Below are 25,965 nucleotides of genomic sequence, written 5' to 3' on the forward strand. Positions count from 1 at the left end.
CAACTTTATACGTCTTTTACGTCTTTTATACGTTTTTTATACGTTTCTTTGTGTAACCTTAAGTGTTGTGTCAGTGTAAATTAGAAGGTGACAAGTGCCTATTTTAATTTATGTGTAATTCAGCGCAAATATAATGGCGGGTTGTACATTAGGGTGGGGCGAAAAACGCTTTTTTTCTCGGATCGACTTGGAACTCTCAGAGAAATTTACTAGGGTACATACTACTATTGTGCTAAAATATCAGTAAGATCGGAACATGTTTCGCCCAGGCAGTAGATTTTCACAAAATCTTTACTTATTTGCTATTTAACTCTATCGTACTGTATAACTCTATATGAAATCAGTAGAAACAACCTGGGAAAAGTAGGTATTGAAATTACATCATAGCCAATATTAAACAATTTGGGTAGTTTGTTTAGACCCTCCAGAACATCACCAAGTAGCAAGCAGTTTCAGATTGATAACCATTATTTTTTGCTAAGACATGTATTTAGTTAAATATTGGTGATATTTGAGTTGCTAAATTAAGGGGTAGGGGTAGCATTATGGAGCATTTCCCCAGTTCTACTGAGTCAAATTTCACGATCTTGGTCTTGTTGGGTAGATATGAACTTCAAAAGTACAACCAATACATGAGATATGATTTTAGAGCAGCTCTGACTTGACCAGGGCTTAAAGGGTCATGTGATTTCTCTATATAGAGTTATAAAGTAAGAAATAGCAAAAAAGTAGGGATTTTGTGAAAATCTACTGCCTGGGTGAAACATGCTTCAATCTGAGAAAAAAAGTGTTTTTCGCCCCACCCTACAGTGTACAGTGTGTATTGGTATCTACACCTGATAGCACAGTACGTATGGTACAGTGTGTGTTGCTATCTACCCCTGATAACACAGTATACACTGTACAGTGTGTATTGGAATCAACATCTGATAGCACATTATGTATGGTATAGTGTGTATGGTCGTGCGTCTTGAACTCGCCATCCAAAAAAGGGGGCGATGTCACATTTTCCCAAATTCGACTCAAATTAAATGATGATATCTCTGTCAAGCAAGAAGTTATTGTCATGCTTGTGGTATCATTTTATTGCTAAATAAAATGCACTTTCAACCCTGTAAAAAGAATTCCGTTAGCCTTTTTAATACTGACACTGTGCTTCATAGAATTCAGAATGGGCAGGGTGGCGGAGGTGGGGGATGTGGTACACACAAACTCTATGGGATTGATATTTTTAGTGCATAATCTGCTTCTGTAAAAGCTGTAAATTGGATTTTGACTCTATTTAGCATCTAAAAGACTCATGACCTTGCAGCTTAACAATTCTACTAATTGTTTTTAATCATTTATGATTGATTTAGTCTAGAAAATACAAACTTTCCCATGCAAAACTACCCCTTTATCATATTAAACACTAGTAAGTAATGCAGATGTCTTCAAAATCTAAAAATTACTCTAAAATTTTAATTACTTATCCTACCATATTCAAAGTATAGATTTTCTGAAGGGAAATTTGATGAGGAATCTAAATATGGACTTACTTTTTCTGTATGGGTTAGGGGCAAAATGTTTCAGTTCAAAATATGTTGAATTGTAAAAAATTCTAACATACTTTGGGACACCCTGTATTCAAGATTACCAAACAGCTGTGATTTTGGTTTCTTCCAAAGTTAGTGGGCTCCCCTATCCTCTAATCAAATGAATGTTGTTTACTTCCAGTTTATTACTGCAAGTTGGTAATAAGCAATGCATTAAGGGGGTATTACACCCCTGGCCAATTTTGTGCCTATTTTTGCATTTTTCTCAAAAATTATAGCGCATTGGTGACAAGTAAGATATGAATATTATAGGGGCAAGGACTACAACTACTGCACTGAAAATTCAGCGACTCAAGTCAAGTAGTTATTGATTTATTGATCAAATATTGGTTTTCCCTCATTTTTGACTGTAACTCCACAACTGTTGTCTGTGCTGAAATAAAATTTCCAGTCCAGTAGTTGTAGTCCTTGCCCCTATAATATACATATCTTACTTGTCACCAATACGCTATAATTTTTGAGAAAAATGCAAAAATAGGCACAAAATTTGGCAAGGGTGTAGTACCCCCTTAAGTAACCCATTTTTTATCTGAATCTTTTTAATTCCACCCTGTATAACTTGAAGGTCACCCTGTATAATGAGTTGAAATGTGTATATTTGAATTGCTTATGCCTTCAGCTATCCAAAAATGTATACTTTTGCTAGTTTAGGGTTGATAATTGTGGAATATCTAATTAGAAACTCGATTGGTGTAAAAATTCATAATATTTGTGATGTAACGCTAAGGGTGGCGAGTTCATGACACATGGCCGTATTGCTATCTACCCCTGATAACACGGTATGCACTGTATAGTGTATAGGCCTATTCAGTATCGAAGTTACGTAATGTTACTATGTCAACGAGATCACGCACTTGAGTAGTGAACCACGATCGAAACAATCACCACGTAAAGTATATGGCACTCGAAGGCATACCAAAATAGCGTGATCCGGTAACCAAGGGAATTACGTGACCACTTCGATGGTGAATTGGTATCTAAACCTCATATCACAGTATGTATGGTACAGTGTGTGTTGCTATCTACCCCTGATAACACAGTATACACTGTACAGTGTATATTGGAATCAACATCTGATAGCACATTATGCATGGTATTCGCCTATTGCACGGTTGCGTAACTTTACGCAATGTTATATGACTGGTTTAATTCCCATTCATGCATGCTGCCAGATCGAGGCTCTCCTTGCATATGGCAGAACCGTGCAATGGGCGAATAGTATGTATTGGTATCTACACCTGATAGCACAGTATGTATGGTATAGTGTGTATTGCTATCTACCCCTGATAACACGGTACAGTATGCACTGTATAGTGTATAGGCCTATTGGTATCTACACCTCATAGCACAGTATGTATGGTATAGTGTGTATTGCTATCTACCCCTGATAACACAGTATGAACTGTATAGTGTGAATTGGTATCTACACCTGATAGCACAGTATGTATGGTATAGTGTGTATTGCTATCTACCCCTGATAACACGGTATGCACTGTATAATAGTGTATAGGCCTATTGATATCTACACCTCATAGCACAGTATGTATGGTATAGTGTGTATTGCTATCTACCCCTGATAACACGGTATGAACTGTACAGTGTGAATTGGTATCTACACCTGATAGCACATACATACTATACCATACATAATTAGCTATCAGATGTTGATTCCAATACACACTGTACTGTGTTATCAGGGGTAGATAGCAATACACACTATACCATACATAATGTGCTATCAGATGTTGATTCCAATACACACTGTACAGTGTATACTGTGTTATCAGGGGTAGATAGCAACACACACTATATACCATACATACTGCACAGTATAGTGTATAGGCCTATTGGTATATACACCTCATAGCACATTATGTATGGTATAGTGTGTATTGCTATCTACCCCTGATAACACAGTATGCACTGTATAGTGTATAGGCCTATTGGTATCTACACCTCATAGCACAGTATGTATGGTATAGTGTGTGTTGCTATCTACCCCTGATAACACAGTATGCACTGTATCTACACCTCATAGCACAGTTTGTATGGTATAGTGTGTATTGCTATCTACCCCTGATAACACGGTATGCACTGTATAGAGTATAGGCCTATTGGTATCTACACCTCATAGCACAGTATGTCTGGTATAGTGTGTATTGCTATCTACCCCTGATAACACGGTATGAACTGTACATTATGTATTGGTATCTACACCTGATAGCACAGTATGTATGGTATAGTGTGTGTTGCTATCTACCCCTGATAACATGGTATGCACTGTATAGTGTATAGGCCTATTGGTATCTACACCTGACAGCACAGTATGTATGGTATAGTGTGTATTACTATCTACCCCTGATAACACAGTATACACCGTACAGTGTGTATTGGTATCTACACCTCATAGCACAGTATGTATGGTATAGTGTGTATTGCTATCTACCCCTGTTAACACGGTATGAACTGTACAGTGTGAATTGTATTCTACACCTGATAGCACAGTATGTATATGGTATAGTGTGTGTTGCTATCTACCCCTGATAACACGGTAGGAACTGTACAGTGTGAATTGGTATCTACACCTGATAGCACAGTATGTATGGTATAGTGTGTGTTGCTATCTACCCCTGATAACACGGTATACACTGTACAGTGTGTATTGGTATCTACACCTGATAGCACAGTATGTATGGTATAGTGTGTATTGCTATCTACCCCTGTTAACACGGTATGAACTGTACAGTGTGAATTGGTATCTACACCTGATAGCACAGTATGTATGGTATAGTGTGTATTGCTATCTACCCCTGATAACACAGTATACACTGTACAGTGTGTATTTGTATCTACACCTCATAGCACAGTATGTATGGTATAGTGTGTATTGCTATCTACCCCTGTTAACACGGTATGAACTGTACAGTGTGAATTGGTATCTACACCTGATAGCACAGTATGTATGGTATAGTGTGTATTGCTATCTACCCTGATAACACAGTATACACTGTACAGTGTGTATTTGTATCTACACCTCATAGCACAGTATGTATGGTATAGTGTGTGTTGCTATCTACCCCTGATAACATGGTAGGAACTGTACAGTGTGAATTGGTATCAACACCTGATAGCACAGTATGTATGGTATAGTGTGTATTGCTATCTACCCCTGATAACACAGTATACACTGTACAGTGTGTATTGGTATCTACACCTCATATCACAGTATGTATGGTATAGTGTGTATTGCTATCTACCCCTGATAACACAGTATGCACTGTATAGTGTATAGGCCTATTGGTATCTACACATCATAGCACAGTATGTATGGTATAGTGTGTGTTGCTATCTACCCCTGATAACACAGTATGCACTGTATCTACACCTCATAGCACAGTTTGTATGGTATAGTGTGTATTGCTATCTACCCCTGATAACACGGTATGCACTGTATAGTGTATAGGCCTATTGGTATCTACACCTCATAGCACAGTATGTCTGGTATAGTGTGTATTGCTATCTACCCCTGATAACACGGTATGAACTGTACATTATGTATTGGTATCTACACCTGATAGCACAGTATGTATGGTATAGTGTGTGTTGCTATCTACCCCTGGTAACACGGTATGAACTGTACATTATGTATTGGTATCTACACCTGATAGCACAGTATGTATGGTATAGTGTGTATTGCTATCTACCCCTGATAACACAGTATACACTGTACAGTGTGTATTTGTATCTACACCTCATAGCACAGTATGTATGGTATAGTGTGTATTGCTATCTACCCCTGTTAACACGGTATGAACTGTACAGTGTGAATTGTATTCTACACCTGATAGCACAGTATGTATGGTATAGTGTGTATTGCTATCTACCCCTGATAACACAGTATACACTGTACAGTGTGTATTGGTATCTACACCTCATATCACAGTATGTATGGTATAGTGTGTATTGCTATCTACCCCTGTTAACAGGGTATGAACTGTACAGTGTGAATTGGTATCTACACCTGATAGCACAGTATGTATGGTATAGTGTGTGTTGCTATCTACCCCTGATAACATGGTAGGAACTGTACAGTGTGAATTGGTATCTACACCTGATAGCACAGTATGTATGGTATAGTGTGTGTTGCTATCTACCCTGATTACATGTAATGCACTGTACAGCATTTCCCCAGTTCTACAGAGTCAAATTTCACAATCTTGGTCTTGTTGGGTAGATATGAACATGGATCAATAAATCAGGATGTGGCACTGGCTCATTTGCATGTGTCCCTATTCTTATGTAAATAGCGTATTGTTTGAGGGCGTTAATATTTAGGACAGGCAGAGCTTGACTCGGGAGTATGATGATGTCTCATATCTTTCAATAATAATCTATGTTGGGTTATCAGAAGGACATTCTTCGTATTCAGAATGCAATTCAATATGTCCGATGTGCTCTCATGTCCCACAATAAATACTGTCCAAACGTTCATACCCCATCCCTTAAAGTATATTGGCAAACTGAAATCAAACACAAAATCCACACAGATAATGTAGTTTCCAAATACTTTAATTTCATAATTCTGTAAATAGATTCATCAGGTTTGCAGAAAATCAGTTTATGATAATTTAATAGTTAAATTAAACTACTTTTGTTTTGAAAAATGAACATACCGTCAGACCTCCTTTATCTGGCCATGATGGGATCAAGCATTGGCTGGGTAAGTGAAAAATCCATTTAAAATCCACACTCCCCCTGTGGAAGATTTTAAAATATCTTCCACAGGGGGTATGAATTTCAAATGGAATGAACACATTAGCAACTCCATTTGAAACACAAGTTTCAGAGGGTGTATGAAATTCAAATGGAGCTGTTAATGTGTTCATTCCATTTGAAATTCATACTCCCACTGTGGAAGATATTTCCAAAATCTTCCACAGGGGTAGTGTGGATTTTGAATGGAATAGCCCAATTATGTGTAATTCTCACAGAATTAGAGAAGGAGAACCGGGACTCCCTATACCGCCACATACAATTGCGCCGTCAGCTATGGGGAGAAAATTGGGGGTATTCGGGTCCTTGCCGACGGTGCGCGTAGACAAACGAAAACAATTACGCGTCTCATCTGAAGCGTTGTCGTACTGCGCGTGCTGGTCGCATCAAGTGCATCTCTCAAATGCGCCCATCATCCATGTCGCGCTTGCATGACAACGAATGCCTCGAGCGCATTCGAAGGAAACCGAATACCCCAATTTTTGCCCCATGCCTGTATCAAGATGGCGGTCGAGTCCTGGTTCTCTGGTATTAATTCTGTGGTAATTCTGCATTAAATGTCTGAAGTGCTAGTTTTTGGGACAACAAATGATTATTACTCAATATGGGGTAATGACAATGAAAGTTAAATTGATATTTAAGAATTGTATGCAACAAAGATTATGTCCTCCTAAATGCTGCAATTACATGGCAGGATGCTCAATTTGGTTTAAAAAAAATAATAAATTGCATGATTTTCACCCAAATGCAGAATTGAAGGTTGTCAAATTTAATAGCGACCATTTTCGCAGAAATGTCTGAATTTGACAAAACAGTTTACATATATATGAAGCAATGTTTAAGTTAAAATCATCACCATCATCATCAAACATATAAAACCCGTCAGTCTGAAACCCTGTCAGTTCGAACCATCACAAGTCCAAATTTTAAGCTTACCTAACGCTAACCCTAACCCTTAATCCAACCCTAAATCCTAGCCCTAACCCTAAAAATTCGGACTAGCAGTGGTTCGGACTGACGGGGAGAACCCACATTCACCCTTTACCACACAAATGAACACCTTGATCTAAGTTAAATGTTCATGATGATAGGCTGATCATCTGTCCACACATGAAATAAACTCACAATAATTTCTAAAACCATCAGTCATACTTCACTAATAGATGCAGCATATATTAAAAAAACCAGTGCACTGGTACAGTTTTTTACCGACTCATATACTGACTCTTAATTGCCCTGTGCGTAACGCTATATTAAATCTGCCATATTGACTTGTCGCACATGGAGACCAAAAGACTGCACCTACTGCATTTATCTAAACAACCCAAAATTGAGCAATAATTTTAAGCTCGAGTGTTAGAAAGGTTTGTGTGTCAGTTCGGGGGCACTGCTAATTCAAAGACGTCTCTGATATCAAAGACTCTTCAGTGCCGAGTCACCTGACAGTATCATAATTCAAAGACGTCTCATAAATCACATACTCCCTAGTCTCAAAACCCAGCCATAAGCGATATTGTGAACGTGAGCGGCGAAGCGGGAATAATGTTGCGAGTAGGCCTAATCAGCATGATCAGGGTTGTAGCCCAAGTGCCTGCTAGCTCCTGCTAATTTTGCTATCCAATTTATTAATTAAATCACTCTTTCTAGTGAACGTGAGAAATCGGAGAATGCTAAAAAAAATTGTTGCTCTTTTTCATAACTTTGAGCTTAAATGCTGCAGAATAACTTTGCTCCCTCGACTACATTTTGCAGACGGTCAATTCTCCGGACACATCAAAACTCAACACGTGGTGATGAATGCACCAAACTTTTACAATAATATTTCATAGAGTAGGCCTACTCATACTTGAACTAACTGCAACACTATAGAGGGAGTAGAAAATTAATTGTTCAGGCCCGACTCATGGAAATAATTTCAACCAATACCAAGAAGAAACTAGAAACAATTTTTGTCACTGTTTCATTAAAACATTTTTATTTCTTAAAATTATTATCATCGTTATTACTAGAATTACTGGGCGTTTCCAGAATCCGGGACCGTTGGGGGGCTGAACTACACAAAATTTCAAAAGGATGAACATCGGCGCGGCAGCCCGCCAGGGGTGTCTGAGGCGATTTGCCCCTCCCCCTCCGAATTAGTCATTTTTTCAATGTGAAAGCCCAAATGGAGCCATTTGGTGTAACATGTTTATTGGTTATTTTCGGAGCATATATTGTTTTACAGATTTCCAACTGAGCCGCAAATTTTAGTTTTTGGATACTTGCAAGTTAGCCTTTTCTTTTTTGACGGAGAAGGCTGCCTGAGTGGGGTGTGCTCCCTCAGAAGTTGGAGAATTATTTTGAAAAGTTATGAAAGGCACAATAAAGTCATTTGGTGTAAAAGTTTAGGCCTACACTTATTATTCGTATTATTTTGGGCATAACAGATTTCAACGGACCGGACCCGACTTGTGAGGGGGATATTATCCTCAAACTAAAGCCAATTGGTGCATCATTTTGCATTAGGCCCCTATTATTAACTTATTTTTCCGACCATCATGATTAAGCATATACCATATAACCATGTCATGATAATGCATAATATGTATTTTAGAACGGATTTCCAGTGGATGCGACTTTCGTGTCACAAATTTCAAGAATGAACATAATTATGATGCGCAATGACTCAGAACGTACTCTTCCTCGTTTCTTCCTTGTTTTCTTCCTTGTTTTCTTTCCACTTTTCCCCTTTCGTTTGCCTAAAAATCCCGGATATTGAAATGAGCCTGGGTGGCTGTGGCAAAACAAAATTTTCAACCCAGTTTTGCTAATATTTTGTCCTGATTTTTGTAACATTTTCGTCCCGGTATTGGCAGTTATTTTATATATGTTTTCAGTTGTCGGGATATTTCTTTCAATTTTTGGGAAATCAGACCGAAAAAGTAGACCTTTTCCTTTTTCCTCCCTTTTCCGCCCTTCAATTTTTTAGGGGCACTATACTGCCCCACTGGCTATGCCCAGGCCCGTGCGCAGAGTGGGGCCGTGCGGTGGGGGCAAAAGTCCCCCAAAAATCCTAATTTGCTGACCAGTGGCGAGCAAAAAAATATGTTTTTATGCTTTTTAGTCAAAAAAGGTCCAAAGTTTGTGAAGAAGGTCCACTTTTTACAAAATCGCCCCCTGGAAAAAAAAAGAACCACTTTTTCAAAATCAGCACCCCCCAAAAAACGGGTCTGGTTATGCCACTGCTCTGTCACTCCCCTTCCTCTCCCTCCCTCTCCCTTCTCTCTCTGTCTCCCTCATTTTTTTAAGACCCGGGGCTGCATGCCCCAAAGCCCCACTCCCTGGGCAGTTGGCACGCACCTGGTTTACCGTAATTTGTTGATCTATTTTGAGCCACCTAATCATAACATAACCCTACCCCTATCAATAAAGTACAATTGTCCATATTTCTCCGAATTCATCCCATGCACGTGTGCAAGAGTCAGGCCTGAACGTTTCCGTAGGGGCCTACCATTTTTCAAGTCATTTTTGAATATATTTTTGAAAAGGTGCCGCCACAATGCATGCCAAAAATCACCCCCCCCCCCTCGTTGACTGGCCAAAACTTCATTGTTCCCTCCTTTTTTTGCCTTGCCAAAATATTCACTCCCCCCATGACTTGGGATTTTTTGTTACTTCAAAACGTTGGATTTGGGCCATAAATGGCTCGATTTTGCCAATCTAAATGTTTTCTGGGACCATTTGTCAGAATTTGCACAGATAGATATGATATTTGCACAGGCAGATATTTGCTAACCATAGGAAAGCATATTCCGATACAGTCAATTTCGTTCCGATGTGCTGCATCTAGTGCCGAACTGTAAAAAAAGCACGACGTATGCGATATCACAGACCCCCGTATGTGAAATCACTGACCCGTCTTTGATATCAGAGACGTCTTTGAATTAGCAGTGCCCCCGAACTGGTGTGTTATTGGCACAACACATTAGACACAGAACACAAACAAGTACATACTTTAAGGTGGTACTACACCCCTTGATAAATTTGTGACTATTTTTGCATTTTTCTCAAAAAATAATAACACACTGGTAGCAAAAGTTATGTACAGAGATGCCAGTCAGTTTCACTCAAAAAACCTGAAAAGCGCGTTAATGCAGGCCAAAAAGCCCAAAAACAGGCTGAAAATAAATAAAAACGCAGGAATTTCATTACAGATTTGATATGCACAAAGGATTTACAGGGTGCCCTCTTATCAAAGAGCACCTCTTCAAAAAAACGTTGAGGGGCAACATCCTGCTAGCTATTTTGAAAACATCTGTACAGAACAGTACAAAAATGGGAACAATGCTTTTGGAGTGGGGGTGGGGCCAGTAACATTGAACAAATTGAAAACGATAACTTGTTTTTGTGTCCTCGGACAATTAAACACTTTACTGCGACAAAATGAAAATACAACGTTTGTGTGTTCAGTTATCACACAAATATTTTATACATGTACAATACACACTTGATACATCAGCCTGTATGATTCAAGATCTTGGACTTGAGGTTGACCATCGACCATTCGGGCCAGTTAAACTAGCTTTTTCAGTTTCCAGATTCTTAGTGTGGTGTGGTCACTGAATCATCAATCGGTCTCAATAGTTGGTGGCCAATCAAGGTTAACAGCCTGAAAAAGAAAAGAGATTTAAACACGCATCACTTATGGTATGGTTGGTATCAACTGATATAAGTCACTAGATTTTGTGATAACTTTAATTTGACATGTTGTTCAATCAATCTTTATTAACACAGCAAGCAAAATACATACAAGCAGGCAAAACAACAAAGATTGTATACAAATGCCCAGGACATGAAAACTGACCCGGATACGGTGCAGGGCTGCACGCAAGACAACGAATTAAAACAAACAAGAATTGTCTTTAAAAAAGACAAATTTCACGGATCAGGTGTACAGGCTGTATCAAAATGATTGGTACACATCAGTTTCCAGTGATTATGGACATAACTGCCACATCAAACTGCAACATAGTATGATCTGCAAAATTGATTGAGCGAAAATGAACGGTACAAATGTGTTGATATTACCAGGATGTTGATAACTTTTATCACCCCCCGCCGTTATCACTCAAATAGTTATGTTGATGTGTCACAGGTTCTGTTTTATATGTGTAAATGGGCTATTCCATTTAAAATCCACACTACTCTTGTGGAAGATTTTGTAAATATCTGCCATAGGTGGAGTATGAATCTCTTCTCACATGTTATCACCTGTTTCTGTGATAACACGAGTTCATATGATCAAAAAGGGTTCTGATCACTCCTATTTTTCAAAAGACTGGAAAAGAGACTAAGTAACACCGGAAACCAGTTTCCCGAGAAAGTGGATCAGATGACCATATCAGTCATACCGGTTGAAAGACGAAATATTGTAGTGAGTAAAAATTCACTTGGTTTTGTCCATAAAAATACCAATTCGTTTGTTTAATCAACAAACCTGATGAACTTATTCAACAAAGTTTAATATTGTTGAAGTGTGCTGGTACCATGATGAAGTACACATTAAATCACCCAAGATTTTTTATTTTTTTTAAATTTATGTTGACTGGCTATAATCAACCAGAGATTGCACACCAACACATAACATGTCTTATTCATTTGCTCACAGAAGAGCCATAAGCATTTTCTATTTTTTCTGTCATTACTATTTTGTTTGTTTATTCTGCAATGGGCCATTCCATTTAAAATCCCCACTACCCCTGTGGAAGATGTAGCTAAAATCTTCCACAGAGGGAGCATAAGTTTTGAACAGAATATACAATTGGGTAACTTCCATTTGAAATACTCACTCCAGTTGTGGGAGATATAGGTAAAGCCATAATACAGAGGGAGTATGGGTTTCAAAATGATTAACTCTGACCAATTATATTTAAAAAACATTATATTTGAAAAACATACTAGTAGTATGGATTTCAACTGGAATAGCCCATTAGAGCCCTGACCAATTACATTTGAAAAACATACTCCCCCTGTGGAAGATATTTCCAAAATCTTGCACAGGGGAGTGTGGATTTCAACTGGAATAGCCCGATGTGATGTGTGACATACCTCTACATCCAACTCTAGAATATCTGCATCGGTCTTCAAGAGGACACCTAGATTGGGCTGTGTTCGTCCAAAGTCACCGTGTACAAACTCTTTAATGTAACTAAATAAAGATAGAGTCAAGAAATTACAACCAAAAATATGGACAACATCTCTTGTTTTGAATGCCAGTTTACTCAATGAGTGGCATAGCCAGGTTTTAACAGCTCAAAAATAATTGGGCTGGTAACTTTTTAACTCAGGCCTGTAACTTTTCAGAGTTGCCAGCCTCACTGGCTAGTAACTTTTTAAGGCATATTTCTAACACTGGCACATATGTACCCACCCCTCCATGTCTATATGGCCTAAAAGTCTTCACTAAAAGTTCTACCACCATTAACATCATTGAATGCATGTATCGTATAAGTTTTCTGGGTTGTTCAAATATCACTTGCAAGACAAACCCAGGGTAAACGCAACAGGAAAGGCCTGCAAGATGATGCTCTTAAGCAGGAGGGCTGAGGTGGGGTGGTAAACACAGCAGGCACCCACACCACCTTTATGGAGTATGTGGCAAAGGTAGATCAAGGTTCCCACGCCTTGAATCCTTTAAATTTCAAGGACTTTCAAGGTCAAAAAGCATGATTTTCAAGGACTTGCCACAACATAAAAAATCATGATACGGCTCTCCGTGCGGCACATATTAACAAAATTGGCAGCTCCTTTCCACTCCTCAAATTTGGTCAAAATTATACTGCAGATAAAATTCCAATTTTCAAGGACTTTCAAAGACCTTGTGCAAATTTCCAGGACTTTCAAGGCCTTGAAAAGGTGTTTTCAAATTCACGGACCGCAGGAACCCTGGTAGATTCACAATTCAATGACCACACAATGGTAAAGTTGAAAACATCATAGTCATAAAATATTACATATTTTGAAGAAATAAATTCTACTGAATGTTAAGATTTGCAAATCTCTTTAATAAATAAAAAGGATACGTTCCTGCTTGAGTGTTGAGCACAAGCTTGAAGTGATGTGAGTCTATAAACTCATAGTTCATGCTGTGCACAACCCGCTCCCGTGTGGCCAGGGGACGTCGATGAAGTACTCGAATTGGTGTCTTCTGTTTCAGTGTTAGTTCCTAAGTGAAAATGACAAGAAAATTAATTGAAACTTACAACTTGGTTGGTAAGTTGGTGAATTTATAAAACCCACAGGGTAGTTCTTGGAAACAACAAAACATAGCTGGCTGTTTGGCAGGCCATAATGAGACCAAGCACTGGCCGGTTAAGTGAACAAATCTGGAGAAGAGACTCACATGTGTACTTCAGCATTGATTGATGAAAGTGCTATAATTGAGTGCCATACTCAATTCGCTACTTGCATGGTTCCGCCTTTTTAAATTATGGCGGGCACAAAAGGAGAAGGCGTACTTTGAAGTGAGTAATCTTTTGTCAGCTTAGAAGCATATAAAAGATTACTCACTTCAAAGTACGCACTCTCCTATTGTGCCAACCATATTTCAAGAAGGCTTATTATGCACTATGTGCGGGGAGAGCCGCAAACTGGCAGCATGCATGAAAGAAAGAATTACGTAACCTTGCACAGAATGTTATATGACTGGTTCAATTCCCATTCATGTATGCTGCCAGTTTGAAGCTCTCCCCGCACAGTGCATAATGGCGAAACCATGCAAGTAGCAGATAAGGGGTTGTACTACAAAAATAAACTAAACGCTAATATAGTGCAATTAACAAAGAATTCATTAACCATTTTCTTTTTTGTGTTATTTCAAAACTAGAAAGAATGACTTAGGCAATTATCGTAGCATCAGGGTGACAATATACTGCACCAGCTACACCATATTGTATGAGTCACAGATTAGTATCATCACCGGAAAATAGGTCAATCAATATCATATGAACCTGTACATGTCACAAAAACTGGATCATATGAACAAAACATAACACGTGACCTGTCCACTATTTTTTGAAATATTCAAATAATCTTTACAATGATATACGAGTTGCATGTCCATATTGCTTGTTAAGAAGGTAGTACAAAGTCAATAAATAAGTTTAGAAATTGTTTTTTATTGTTCATTGAGAGGTTCAATGGACCTTATTTCAAAACAAGCTTCTTGTGGTTGATGGTAACATATATTGGGCTATTCCATTTAAAATCCACACTACCACTGTGGAAGATGTAGCTAAAATCTTCCACCAAGGGAGTATGAGTTTTGAATAGAATATACAATTAGGTAACTTCCATTTGAAATTCTCACTCCAGTTGTAAAAGATACAGGTAAAGCCATAATACAGGTGGAGTATGGGTTTCAAAATGATTAATCCTGACCAATTACATTTAAAAAACATACTCCCCCTGTGGAAGATTTCCAAAAATCTTCCACAGGGGTAGTGTGGATTTTAAATGGTATAGCCCATTAACAGCGTACCTTGATTTCAGACAGAAATTTCAGATCCTCTTCTTGCACTTCTTTTTCTACCCAGATCAGCGCACTGTAAGACTTTGTCTTCTCTTCCTCTCCTTCTTTCAAGAGGGATGTTTGATCCCTGTAAATCAGCATCATAATATAAAGTCATAAATGTTATGCCAAAAACAGCTTGACATTTTCTAAACACTTTTATAATCATTGTTTTACAAATACTAAAGGGATGAAATCATAACTCGACCGGCGGTTGACCAGTGGTTCCGTCCGGTTGCTATTGTTTAGAACAATAGCAACTAGACGGAACCGAAGGCCAATCGAGTTTTGATTTCATCGCTTAGGACATCTTCTTTATTATCACTGTTAAAGGCCTGTGACCCAATCGCCAGCCTCATCCCCTGATTTACCTCATTGTTGATGAGATTTTGGTATCATATAATAATAGATCCTATTTTTCTCATTACCATCCTGAAATTTTACATTTCAAATCAATGTATTTCTGATGAAATCATGAAAAAAAACACCACAGATTTGTGTTTACCATTCTATCACTGGGAGTGCATTGTGGGTATAGGTCAAGGATTTTCACTTTGACTCCATACATGCACAAAAAATTATGTGTGAACCAGAAAGCTTACTAGTACTAGTTGCAGTTGGCAATGATCCTTTATAATTAAATCAGCATCTTAGCTAGCCACCTGTCTGCCTGTTATTTTGGCCAGGCAGTTTGCTCCTGGGATGGGCAAGATTAATGCCTTTCACAGATGCTGAATTCTAAAAAGAATGCTTGTTCAAGTTCTGTAAACAGAAAACAAGACCAGACTAATAAATGTAGGCTATAGCAAAAGCTATAGTAACTGACTAACCCCCAGAAGGTGCATAGGTCTGGTTTATGTTTCAGGGTCAAATTTTGGTGAAAATGACAGGCACTTGTTAAATCCTAGCTGAGACCCTGGATTAAATGTGCCGATATTCCTGCAGCATACATGCTTTCTATAACATGTAAGTGAACATTATTGACATAAAATTACTGTTTCTTCTTAAAATATACTTTAACTTGAAGTACCGTATTTCGTCAAATAAACACCCTCGAGGGCGTTACATTTTCCCAAGGGAGGGGGGCGTTTATTCAAGGTCAATTTTAGAACGATAATTCCCGTTAAAATCATTAGGTAAACTTAAAACTCACGCTACAATGACGAACTATGAACTAGAAACACCGACTTCTGGTTCACTTCCAGGATTCCAATCCAGATTTTCGCCAATTATTAACACTATTATCGACCATGTGGGCAAGTTGGTAAGCTTACTACACAAGATAGCATGGAAATATCGGCATTTTTTAAACAAAAAAGTTGAAAAAAAAAGTGGTGGGGGCATTTATTTGAGGGGGGGACGACTATTTGACGAAATACGGTAGTAATACAGTATATGTTTCACTGTTTACAATTATCGGGACCACAATGCAATTTGCACATTCCAACGTTTTGGCTTGCTAATTGTGCTAGTTATTCACATTTGCATTTTAAATGGATGCATAACAGGGATGATATTTGAAATTATACGTAAGAAATTCCATATCCTAAATCAATAGGGTTACCCCCTTTAAGTAATTACTTTTTTGTAAATGACAATTTGCCCTCATGTAGATCATATTTGGCAGCCCACTGCTGACGATGGATACAAACAAAACATGGATGCACCATTGGTTAAAAAGTTCACAAAAACTGAAAGAGAGCCTGAATAAAGTAGTTACAACTTTCCCGGGGAGTTGTTCAACAGTTCTAACCATACAGAATAATCAACAACCACTTGAAAAATATCATGATCGACAGGGACCTTAAACCTAAATCTTCCTTTATAATCATGGCCTTGTCGATGACATCTCAGACAAGTTATATTTGCCCTATTCAGCCATGCTTTGGCAAACTATTCTTAATCAATGATGTCAGCATTCTACGCGCTCAACGGTAGTGGGCTGCCAAATATAAATACAGTCCATTGGGAGCTTCAATACCAATATTTAAGGGATACATGGCAGTACAGCTGCTTCAACTTTCCAATTGCAAATAATGACCCAGAATAAATAACTTGCTTACCTAGTAATCATCTGCAAATCTCGGATTTTCACTTCTATGGTATTGCTATTCACTACCTGCAATAAACAATGATCACATCATATGATATGAGGGACATGGTTAAAATTATAGGCCCAAGGTGATCTCAAAACCATGCTTCATAACATGGTTTTGAGATCACTGCGGGCCTATAATTTTAACCATGTCCAAAATTAAACAGTCAATATTTGTTTTATATACCGAATGGATGTGTGTGGATGTTGCGATTGCGCAGTTTGATTGGGACGCATGTGACGCATAATAATGCTAAACCACCAAGTCTATTTTAAATGTATCTCCCTTCTTGGTTGAGCACTTTACTGTGGATGATTTACCTTATTTAGATTTATTTATGAGGTATATAATCATTTCTATGGTATAGTTTAATATTGTTACTAATACTATTAGTTATTATCATTTTGACCTTACCTTAGTGATTTCTTTGAGTTGTTCTACTGATAATGATGACATTCTGGGGTTTATAAATTCCACTACAAACGGCCTTCCTGTTTGAGAAAAGAGAATAACCATGCATTACATGATAAAGATTTGAAATTAACATTCATGCATTTGCAGTTTCTAATGGCGCATATGATTGGTTGAGAGCCGGGCATAAACAATGCCTCACTGCTTTAGCGTGACAATTTCGGTATAAAAAAAACACAGGAAAATTGCATTTTTAAGATTGTAACCGAATGTTGGACAATGGAAGAATAGGGTTCATTAATAGAATTGAGGGCATGATCTTGTTTATTGCCTCTTGGCTTTCTCTTTAGCATAAACAATCAATCATGCTCATCATATCATAAGCTTATCATGTCAGATGGATTCAGTGCCCTTGGAGCTGATGTATTTGAAGAGCTTATTTCCAAACCATGTTAAGGTTGGTCTGAACCCTGGAATTATGAAAACTTTCGGACCTCATAACTGCTAAATTGTTGGTCTAAAGTATATAAAAGTATACATATTTAGAATGGCAAAGACTTGATAAGTTCATCTGTGAGGTCAAATTTGGGCCAAAATGCTCATTTTGACCCAAAGTCCCAAAATACTGTTTTTTGGCCCACTTCTTTTTCGTACATCCTACCAAAAAAATTCTTGGGCCAACATTTTTTTTAAATTAATTTTTAAGAACTAGATAAAAATATCTTGGAGCTGTTTTTTCATTTTTTTAAATTTCACCAACTTAGAAATTTGCACCAAAATGGTCAAAAATGCTGAATTTTCAAAAAAATCATAAAAAAGCCTAATTTCTGCCCAAATTTCAAATATATTTGGTTAAGTTATTAAAAAATAAAAAAAATGGCTCCTAGATATTTTTATCTAGTTTTTAAAATTAATAAAAAATAAAATTTGGCCCAAGAATTTTTTGGGTAGGATGTACGAAAAAGAAGTGGGCCAAAAACAGTTTTTTGGGATTTTGGGCCAAAAATGAGCATTTTGGCCCAAATTTGGCATGACACGAAAGGAAGAATTACATAACTTTCCGCAATATTATATGCCCGGTTCAATTCCCATTCATGCATGCTGCCAGATTGAGGCTCTCCTCGCACATGGCGGAACCATGCAAAGGGAGAACACTGTTTTCTCAAATGCTCAAAAATCATAAGTCTCAAAATCTTCTTACCTCTGCCTAAAGTCCTAACGTCTACATCTTCTCTGCCTGATGATGAAAACTTGTAATCTGAAGGGATACATACAAAGCATGGTTAGTATAAAGGTAGTATCTGCATTGGGCTATTCCATTTAAAATCAACACTCCCCCTGTGGAAGATTTTGGAAATATCTTCAACAGCGGGGGTATGAATTTCAAATGGAATGAACACATTAGCAGCTCTATTTGAACTTCATACACCCTCCAACCTGAATCCTTACAAAATGTAAAACTTTTTTAAAAGTGCATTTACTCGAAAATACAACGTATTTTGATTAAATTTCCCAATATTTGTATTGTTTTGACTTCTCTGCACCTGAAAATGCAGAAACTTGTTGCAAATGTTTATAGAATCCAGTCTAAATGAATGTTAAAAGTGCGCTTTATCAACCAAGGTCACAACAACCGGTTCAAAATTTGTTTGTTCGCAAAGATTTATCGCTATGAATTTCCAATTATGCTACCAGCTCACGCTGATGGCGGCAATGTGAGTGTCTTCAAAAGGGAATTTGTTGAGTCCTCTTCCTTTGTAATGAAGAATAGATTAAGAGGGATTAGTTACAGGCGATCAATTGTGATCGTTGTGATTTCTTCTCATCTACTATTTCCATGCTATAACAGATACTTTGTTTTAACCCCATGAGATTGGCCACAATGAATATTATGTCCAATTTTGAACCAATCAAGGATGGTGTTAATAATATCATCTACAAATACAAGTTTAACTATAAAAAGTTTAAAGCCTAGTCACAATTGGCAATTGAAATGAGCATTTCAAGTTTTCAACCAATCAGAAATGCTGTTAGATGACCAGTAGTGTCCAGGGGGTTAAAGTTACTATCTGGTGTGTTATTTAATTTGGAAGCACACACATCCCCCACAGTGAAAAGACAGCATGAGTTTTTTTCTATTTTTGTGACAGCTTTCGACAAAACTTAATGCAACTTGGGTAGAATGCTCATGGAGTTTACTTACGCTTTTTTTTCTTCATTACACCACTTTTGATTAATGTGCATGCATGTGTCATTCCAGTGTGGCCTTTACTCAATTTCATTGGGGAGGTTGATATTGTCAATTAGGAGGGTTGTAAATTTGAAAACAACAAAATTCAAAGGCAAATTTCCTTGTATTTGGGGAGGATTTGAGCTTCATTTGAGGGGGTCAACCCTCCATAAAGACCACAGTGTCTATCCCATCCAAAATTAATTGTTCCTCATTTGCTACCCCACCCCTTCCTTGTATAGTATACCTGATCCAGTTTAACCAACATCATATTTTAAGGTTGGTCTGAACCATAGCATGTTTTTAAAATGCCGAATTCCAGTTTTCTTGAATTCTATATTCATTAGTGTGTACTTTTTTTTACCAATTTTCTATCATTTTTTAAATATGGTATTTCACCCTTTTTCATCTGAAATCGTCCACATGGTCAATGCCCAGGTCAATGGCGGGAAATCTTGCCAATCTCATTGCTAACGAGCGCAAATTTTTGCCTCGCACCCAACGCAAAAATGCAACAAGCTGAGGTGCGCGTCCCTGAGCGCTGCACCTTAATAGTGTATCTCACACGGAGACGGCGCGGAGCCTCACAACAAAACATGATTGAAAACATGGCCGAATGCAGACGACATGTTTCAATATTTTATTTTAATAAAAAAATTTCAGAATTGTCCATTTTCATGACCATATTTGGAATCAGCATGAAAATTGCATTAAAATGAGTACAAACAAGCCTAGTATTGGTTCAGTGGTTCTTAAAATAGCTCTTGATATTTTGAGTAAATATTTCAAACTTGGACTTTTTATGTTAAAGCCTATGGCTAGCATGCAGAGCATTAACCCCATGAGCACTACCTGCCAATCTCACATTGCCTCTGATTGGTCAATTACATGATACAGTGGAAACTCGTTAATACGAGATCGCCGGGGTCGGCATGTTTAGCTTGTATTAAGCGGAGTTCGTTTTAAAAGTCAGGTACAAAATATGTGTCGGAAGACTGCATGTGTACAAGCAAAACTTCACTGGTCGAGTCTGCATAGCTGTCTTCATTATTTTATACTAGATTTGCAGCCGCCGAGCAATGTCACAGTTCGAAATTCCCTCAATCGGTATGATAGGCTAATAATTGTTTTTGATTTTCGGTAAGAGGCATTTTTCTCACAGCTTTCTGATGAAATTCAGATGATTTTCTCAAGCTGATTATCGTAAACAAATAAAACAATTACCTACGGCGATATCGGGATTTCCCCTACTTCCAGCAGCTAGTAAACATGCCTTGAAGGGTTTCCCACTTTCGATCCAAGGGCGGACTTCCGCGTTTGTGATTGGCTAGTTTGATATGTCGTCAGCAATAATTGGCCTTATATGGCAAATTTCGTCATGACTTGATTTATAACATCTAAAAATAGGAAAGGGAATCCTCATTTGCCGCTAAAGTGATGTCTCGAGCGAGTATTTTGTCAACTTCTCACATGATTTAAATCATAAATTTACCTTGGGAAATTAGCTCGTTTTATCCATCATAAAAACAATAGAAAACAAAAGCTTTGACTGACAGCAAGTGCTTGTATTATGCGGATTTCGTATTATTTACCTCGTATTAAACAGTTTATTTTGTACAGTAAATAATAGGGGAAAATCGGGACCACGAGTTTCTGTTCGTAGTAAGCGGTTTCTCGCATTAAGCAATCTCGTATTAACGAGTTTCCACTGTATCTTCATTTTAATCACCAATCAGAATGGAGCTTTGAAAATAATTCACCCAATTTTTTTGTGTAGTGAAATTATTCTAACAATGTTGCTGATTGGTCCAATTGAAAATGAAAATTTCTTTTTGACCAATTGGCAGGTAGTTCTTATGGGGTTAAATACCCTACCCAACTCACCTTCTGCTTGTAATGTTGCCTTTGTGTGTTCACATATGAGTTCTTCTACGGATGACTCGGTTTTCCTTTGTCCATCTACCACCCATGGGCTTTGGCTTAACTTCCGCGAATACTTCATGTATCTACCTGCATGCATTACAAAACCATTACAATTGGGGTTCAAAAGTTACCAGAAGAGAGATTTGTAGATAGTTTCCTTCCTGACAAGTCAAGCAAATGTATGAAATTGGTATCACCTAAGTATTTACATTAGAATTGAAAATTGGGTTTAATAGAAAAGGAAGTTTGTGCTAACTGGCAAAAAAAATAATGAAGGACAGTGGTAAAGACAAGAAAAAGACTTTATCGCGTCTGACGCAGAGATGCCGGTCAGTTTCACTCAAAAAACCTGAAAAAGCATGTGTATGCAGGCCAAAAGCCCCAAAACGGGCTGAAAATTAATAAAAACGCGGGAGTTTTGACTCACAAAAAACCCGATTTTGGGTTAAAACCTGAAAACTGGCATCTCTGCTGACGTCACTGTCAATCAAATTCCCTATGATCCTTGATAGCGCGTAAAAGGAAGGTCGATATATCTGGTGCCGACCGGAAAAAAGGAATAGCAGAAAATGGCGAAAAATTATGTACTTTTACAAGGCAAAAAACAACTTTTCTAGGCATTGTTGACATGGTGCCTCTGGGAAAGAAAGTTTCCTACTACAAGGACCTAACTTTTGAGATGGTTTGTATGTTTGAAGGTGCAAAATTAACAATAAGGCGCCCGGTTATACCGCCACATTCAGCAAATCATCATCACGACACTTGTAAACAAACCGTGCTCGAGAGAGATGATAAAGTCTTTTTATCTTTGTCTTTCATTATAGCTGACTGCTGGCAGTTCTTTCCTAGTCATGATAAATTCCTCAAGGTCTCGCAATGGTCTTGCCTTGCTACAGAAAAAGCTACTCAAGTGAAGTATTGATGTATCTTTCTACATGACCAATGTTCATTGAATGCAGGCCTATACAGTAGTGAGTCATTAAAAAATATATATATATTTTTCCAACCGACTGATCCACCCGAAAAATGCCACTGGAGGGCAAGCAAACAATTTTTTTTCTTGGCCTAATTCATAGGGAAACCAAGCCTGCATCAGGTTTTATCTTTAAATTTCGATGTTTTATATACATTTCGTGTTTTATATCAGAGGGATCAAAGCGCTGTAATTTCGCTGCAATGGTGAATCATCACAATCAGATCGCATCAACTAGGCTGGTTGCAGCCGAACCTGGCGCAAACCTATCCGCACTTAGATTATAACATCCACCAATTATCTGTGCAGCTCCCCAAATTCCAATTTTGATAACCAAACAACTAATCACCGGAGATCCCGGAGAAAACCTGCGAGAGCGAGCATGGAATCGGGATAAACCAAGTGCACATGAGTCCTTGGGCCACGCGGGGCTTGAACCCGGGACCTCAGTGGTGCAAGGATGCACCAACTTGCCCCCCCATCTAAGAAACACTCACCTGCTATATATATAGAGCCATGACTACACATGACTTCAATGGAGCAAGGAACACTGGAACTCTTTGGTGGACAAGGGAATAACCTGCCAATAAGAACAAAAACATTTTACTAATAGAATCAAAAAGCTTTTTTCTAAGTTTCCCATCATGCACTCCAATTAAACAGGGTCAAACAATGTCAGTTCAGTCAGTAGTCAATTACTGAAGCCGCTTATCTTTTTGAGTGTTTGCTTTCCTGCACTTTGAGGGTACCCTTCCTTCTTACCTCTCCTCGGTTCTCTGTACTAATGTTCCTCAGCGCTCCATCCGTTCATCATCTGAAAAGCTTCTCAGGACCCCGCGTGTTAATTAATTATCTGCCGGTCAGCGTTCCTTTCATTATGCTGCCCCTGTAGCTTGGAATTCCCTTCCCAACAACATCTGCAATATCACTTCTCTCGCTCAATTCAAATGTAGTCTTAAAACTCATTTTTTCCAACTTGCTTTCCCTGAATCTTACGTTTTTTTGTGTTTAACTGTGTGTCCTTTGCTTTTTCTTTTCGCGCTCTAAGATCTTTTTGATGATTTTTGCGCGGTATAAATACACTCCATTATTATTATTATTTTGGACGGTAACCGTAATACGTATTGATCATGTTTTACAGTATAAGATATGGCGAAATCATATTAGTTGGCAGGTCTGTAATGACCCTTCACATTAATCTGACATCTACTTCCTATCCACTTACTCTTTGAACAACTTATGTGACATTTCCTTCATTGCTTTCAATACTTGCTGTCTTGTAGGGGCAACATCTGCTGCATGGTACATCTATAGGGGAAAAGAAATTAAATCGGGTTACGCATCCTGCACAAGAACAAATAAACACAATGGGCAATGACTGCGCGCTACAAAAAACCAACTGAATAAATTTTTTTAAGAAAGAGTAAACCGTTAACCAACCCAAAGTGTTACGATTAAACAAGACAACATATAAACAAGATTTCCGGCCAGTGCACAACCAAAAAAAAGAAAAGGTTGGTCTCAAAGCTCACGAGTGTTTTGAAAACAAATGCAAAATGAGATTTTTTTTTCTTTTTTATTCCCGACTTGGTATTTTCATGGTATTTTGGGAAAAAAAATCTGATTTTCACAGATTTTTTCCGGAAAAAAAATTTTGAAATAAAAAAAAATTCTGCCTTTATTTTTTTTCAAATTGCGTGATTTTACAAATGCGCACATGAGCTTTGAGACAAACCTTTTTTTTGGCCTAAAAAAGCTAGGAAATGTACCAGCATGGGATTTGAACGGTATTTTAATGGATAAGGCGTCCAGTCAGATAACGGAACTTTGAGGGTACGAATCCCATGCTGGTGCATTTCCTGGCTTTTTTCAGGTGGGTTGAGCCCCAGCCGAGATTTAATTGTAATACTTTGGTTATAGACTATTCTAATAATGGGCTATTCCAGTCGAAATCCATACACCCCCTATGGAAGACATGGTCTTAATCTTCCACACAGGGAAAGTGAATTTTAAATGGGGTTACCTGAATGGGTGACTCCATTTGAAATATACACCCCTGTGTGGGAGATTCAGATCATGTCTTCCATAGGGGGTGTATGGATCTCACTGGAATAGTCCTCCAATATGGCCTTGTAGAAATAGTGCTTCTGCATGCACTTTGTTAAGCTATAATTTAATCAGCACCAAATTGGCAGGAATTATAAGGACCTTGTTATTATGTCTTTTGCGAGACAATTGTCCTATTTCTTAACGTTGGTCTGTATAGCATAAAGCAAAAAAAGCCTTTGGCCATGTAATCCATTGTTTCTAATTTCCAAGTCAATATGTATGGAACATTGATATCAATCCACAATGTAATGAGGTTCACCAATTAGGTACTGATTTAAGTGTAGTGTGCATCAACCATGGTGGGAAAAAATAGGCAAAGTGGGAAGCTCCTTCATGGGGAATGTGGCAAGCTTGCAGGAATTTTCAGTCATACCAAAGTTATTATGTTCTGTGGTACAGCCTGATATCAACAATGAGAGGACATTCCTGAACCTCGTTGACTTGGGGATGATTTGAAGTGACCGCCAATTATGACAATTTGATATGTAATACCAGCGCTGTGGAAAAAGAGAAATAATGAAGCACCAAAATAATGTACCCTTTTACTGAAGGAGCAAAGTTTAACAAGCCATAACTCCGCTTCCGGATATTGTTTGAAGTCAAATGATATATCATTGTAAAGCTTATGATACACATTTTTTCTAGCCCTGGCATCAACCATGGGCTTCACTCGCAACTGAAACATAGGGTACATGCACAACAACATTTGAAAATTTCTACTTCACAATACCATTTTACACCCTACAAATCATTATCAGCTTCACTCTCTGTTCTCTACTGCTACTATCATACTATATTATTTTGAACAAACTCTTTTACAGTATGCATTGGTAACAAATGCATTATGCAACATATTTTAATTGAGCAACATACTCTCACTGTACTAATACAGTCTTAGAATTGGGCTATTCCATTTCAAATTCACACTACATCTGTGGAAGACTTTGGAAATATCTTCCACAGGGGGAGTATGTTTTTCAAATGTAATTGGTCAGAGTTAATCATTTTGAAACCCATACTCCCTCTGTATTATGGCTTTTCCTATATCTTCCACAACTGGAGTGAATATTTCAAATAGAACTTATCCAACTGTCTATTCTATTCGAAACTCGTACTCCCTCTGTGGAAGACTTCAACTAAATCTTCCACAGGGGTAGTGTGGAGTTCAAATGGAATTGCCCATACACATTTTACTTGATACTGCAATACCTTCATTTTCTTTCTTCTTGGGGGCCCTTTCTGCTTTTTCTTTGGTGGTTCAGCTGCACTGGTAATAACACCATGTTTCTCTAATCTGAAACAAGAGA

General features: G+C 37.9%; 1 protein-coding gene across 1 annotated transcript in view; it reads right to left on the minus strand.

Moving 5' to 3' along the window:
- Window positions 1-10,579: 10,579 nt before the first annotated feature.
- LOC140153610 (tRNA pseudouridine synthase Pus10-like) overlaps window positions 10,580-25,965 on the minus strand; it is a 44,559-nt gene continuing 29,173 nt past the window's right edge. Inside the window, exons 8-18 of the mRNA XM_072176397.1 lie at window positions 25,868-25,952; window positions 23,775-23,857; window positions 23,047-23,129; window positions 21,538-21,663; window positions 18,625-18,681; window positions 17,427-17,503; window positions 16,980-17,035; window positions 14,887-15,004; window positions 13,430-13,572; window positions 12,456-12,555; window positions 10,580-11,016 (exon numbers count right to left, since the gene is read on the minus strand). Coding sequence (XP_072032498.1) covers window positions 10,975-11,016; window positions 12,456-12,555; window positions 13,430-13,572; window positions 14,887-15,004; window positions 16,980-17,035; window positions 17,427-17,503; window positions 18,625-18,681; window positions 21,538-21,663; window positions 23,047-23,129; window positions 23,775-23,857; window positions 25,868-25,952 — 970 coding nt within the window. The 3' untranslated portion in view covers window positions 10,580-10,974. The remainder of the gene's footprint in view (window positions 11,017-12,455; window positions 12,556-13,429; window positions 13,573-14,886; window positions 15,005-16,979; window positions 17,036-17,426; window positions 17,504-18,624; window positions 18,682-21,537; window positions 21,664-23,046; window positions 23,130-23,774; window positions 23,858-25,867; window positions 25,953-25,965) is intronic.

This window comes from Amphiura filiformis, chromosome 5 (genome assembly GCF_039555335.1).
Source record: "Amphiura filiformis chromosome 5, Afil_fr2py, whole genome shotgun sequence".
Classification (NCBI taxonomy): domain Eukaryota; kingdom Metazoa; phylum Echinodermata; class Ophiuroidea; order Amphilepidida; family Amphiuridae; genus Amphiura; species Amphiura filiformis.